A 2,405-nucleotide genomic window follows, 5' to 3' on the forward strand; every position below is an offset into this window, starting at 1 on the left:
CTGCTTGTCATGGTTTCATTAGTGTTATTAGCATCACTTTAGGCTAACAGAATTAAATAACTGACAGCTTCCAAAGGTAGTATAATATACTCTCCTTGAAATTCAACTTTGAACTCAAGCCATATATACTACAGCAATGTTGTGTGCCCTTTATTGTACATTATGACAGCTATTATACCACAGCTAGAAAAAGAGTAATTCTATTATGAAGTGGCTCACAATGCTTATGCTTACTATAACCTCAGAGCTAAATTATCAAAAATTTTCCTGTGGAGGCATGCCCCCAGACCCCTCTCCCCCCTAGATAGAGCATGCTGCTCCACATGCTGATATGAGTGTGCTTTCCACCTTGTCATTATGTTTATTTTATCAACCGGTTAGCAAGACTGCTCTACACCCATTTTCTTATTTGGTCTGACATTTGCGATTTTCACCAGCATAGTTATACTCTAGTTAACATAATAACAATGTTCTGTTGCTAGGAGATTAACTAACCAAGTGGGGGCCACTATACACCATAATAGTGTGAGTATTTTGAGGCAAACAGTCTTGTTGGCTGAGTGGCTGGCAGGCATGTCAGTCTCTGACACTTGTATGATCATTGCTAAAAATATATATATTCTCCTCTAGTATGACCTGTCACTGTGATCACTGTAAGTGAGTTTGATAAAATTTAACAAGTCCTACAAGTACAACAAGATTTATAACTAATGGTTTAGTAAAACAAAAGAAATCAGCAACAGTGACAACTTGAAATTAACAAGTTAACTGATCCTTCCAGCAGATTGTAGTGCTTTTCTTAATGCAGTGTCAAATATAGTCTTGCAAGTTTTAGAACCAGTGAAGCTGACACTATGAGAATTAGTTATCAAACCATTGATGTCGGTAAATTTTGTATTAGCAAGAATACAGTCTTTAAAGAGCACATCTGATTCAAAACAGCAACGTTCAAATGAAGCATTGCTTAGATCACAACTAATAAAAGATACTGGATGGACAAATTTCATACTAAAAAAAGATAAATTTTTCATGTTCTTCAGCTGGTATGAAATAGTCTGTATCGAGCGGTGCCAAGTATTAAATTCTTCTCCATTATAATCTGTACTATTTTTATCTGTACTTATATAATTATCCGCAGTTGCAAAATTAGACAGAATATGATCTTGAAACACAACATTAACTTCACGCACTAAAGGGCTTAGTGTGCTGATAAGGCCTTCAAGTTGATAATAGGTTGCCTCATGAAGAATCTCACGTAAAGCTTCAGCTGATTTTGGAAAACACTGGATCACTTCCTCCCCATCCCTCAAGTAGTTAAGTATGTGTCTAAAGTGTGTCCCATCTCTATCAATGAAGAAACTACCATCACTACACTTCATTGGTTCTAGATCATGTCTACCACTAAACATCACTCCCAACATTGACTCAGGATACTTGGTCAGTGTGGAACGTGAGGTTGAGTAACGTGTGCCACCAACATCCAACACAATTCTTCGGTCATCAGAACAACGTATTTTGGCCTTTTCTTCTTCCCATTTCCTTTTTTCTTCCTCTATTAGTTGCTTGTCCCTTGCCACTTCTTCAAACAATTGTTTGATCAATTTAGTTGCTAAGTTACTTTCTGATACAGACATTCTTTGCAATTATCCTAAAACAGATATAAGAAATGCTTTGAAGTACATATTCATGAATTAAATATTGATCATGTTATGTACCTGCATGATAATGCTTATATTGTATTAATTAATACATTGGTACAACTTTATACCACTGTGTGATTGTGTATACTAGCTATTTTTAAAAGGAAGTAGGGATTGATAAGTAAAGAAATAAACTCAAAAATGCTACAGTTGAAATGAGATCCACGTAATAAAAAGTAAGGAAAAAGATTAGATGATTACTTGCTAAAATGAGACACACTTTAATGCCTACTTTTGGCTAGCATCTTGAAATGAGACCATCAAATTAGCCAAAAGTAGGCATTAAAGTGTGTCTCATTTTAGCAAGTAGTCATCTAATCTTGTTTCCTCACTTTTTATTGCATGGATCTCACTCATTTCAGCTATAGCATCTTTGAGCTTGTTTCCTTATTTTTTGTAGCATGCATATCATATCAATCCCTATTTCATTTAAAATTTTTTTTAATAACTGTAGTTTGTTTACTTTTTATGTAGCTATATTATACTCTTTGTTTTCCACATAGTATAAATATCACTTTAAGCAGCTATATTTTACCTTGGTACAGCGTATGTAATAAGCGCTTCTAAAATAATTATCGTTTTGTCTTTTAAAGCTATTACTGCAACTGTTAAAGGTTTCAACCGCATTTCTAATGGCCTAAATGTTGATGATTTAACAGTAAAACATTGCTGGAGAGTCCACCATTAAGAGTGGAACCCTTGCTT

General features: G+C 34.6%; 1 protein-coding gene across 1 annotated transcript; it reads right to left on the minus strand.

The window, feature by feature from the left end:
* Positions 1 to 764: 764 nt before the first annotated feature.
* LOC136263796 (uncharacterized) lies at positions 765 to 1,634 on the minus strand. Its single transcript, XM_066058421.1, has one exon. It carries the CDS (start codon positions 1,632 to 1,634, stop codon positions 765 to 767), a length of 870 nt encoding a protein of 289 aa, XP_065914493.1.
* Positions 1,635 to 2,405: the final 771 nt, after the last annotated feature.

The sequence above is a fragment of the Dysidea avara genome, chromosome 8, assembly GCF_963678975.1.
Source record: "Dysidea avara chromosome 8, odDysAvar1.4, whole genome shotgun sequence".
Classification (NCBI taxonomy): domain Eukaryota; kingdom Metazoa; phylum Porifera; class Demospongiae; order Dictyoceratida; family Dysideidae; genus Dysidea; species Dysidea avara.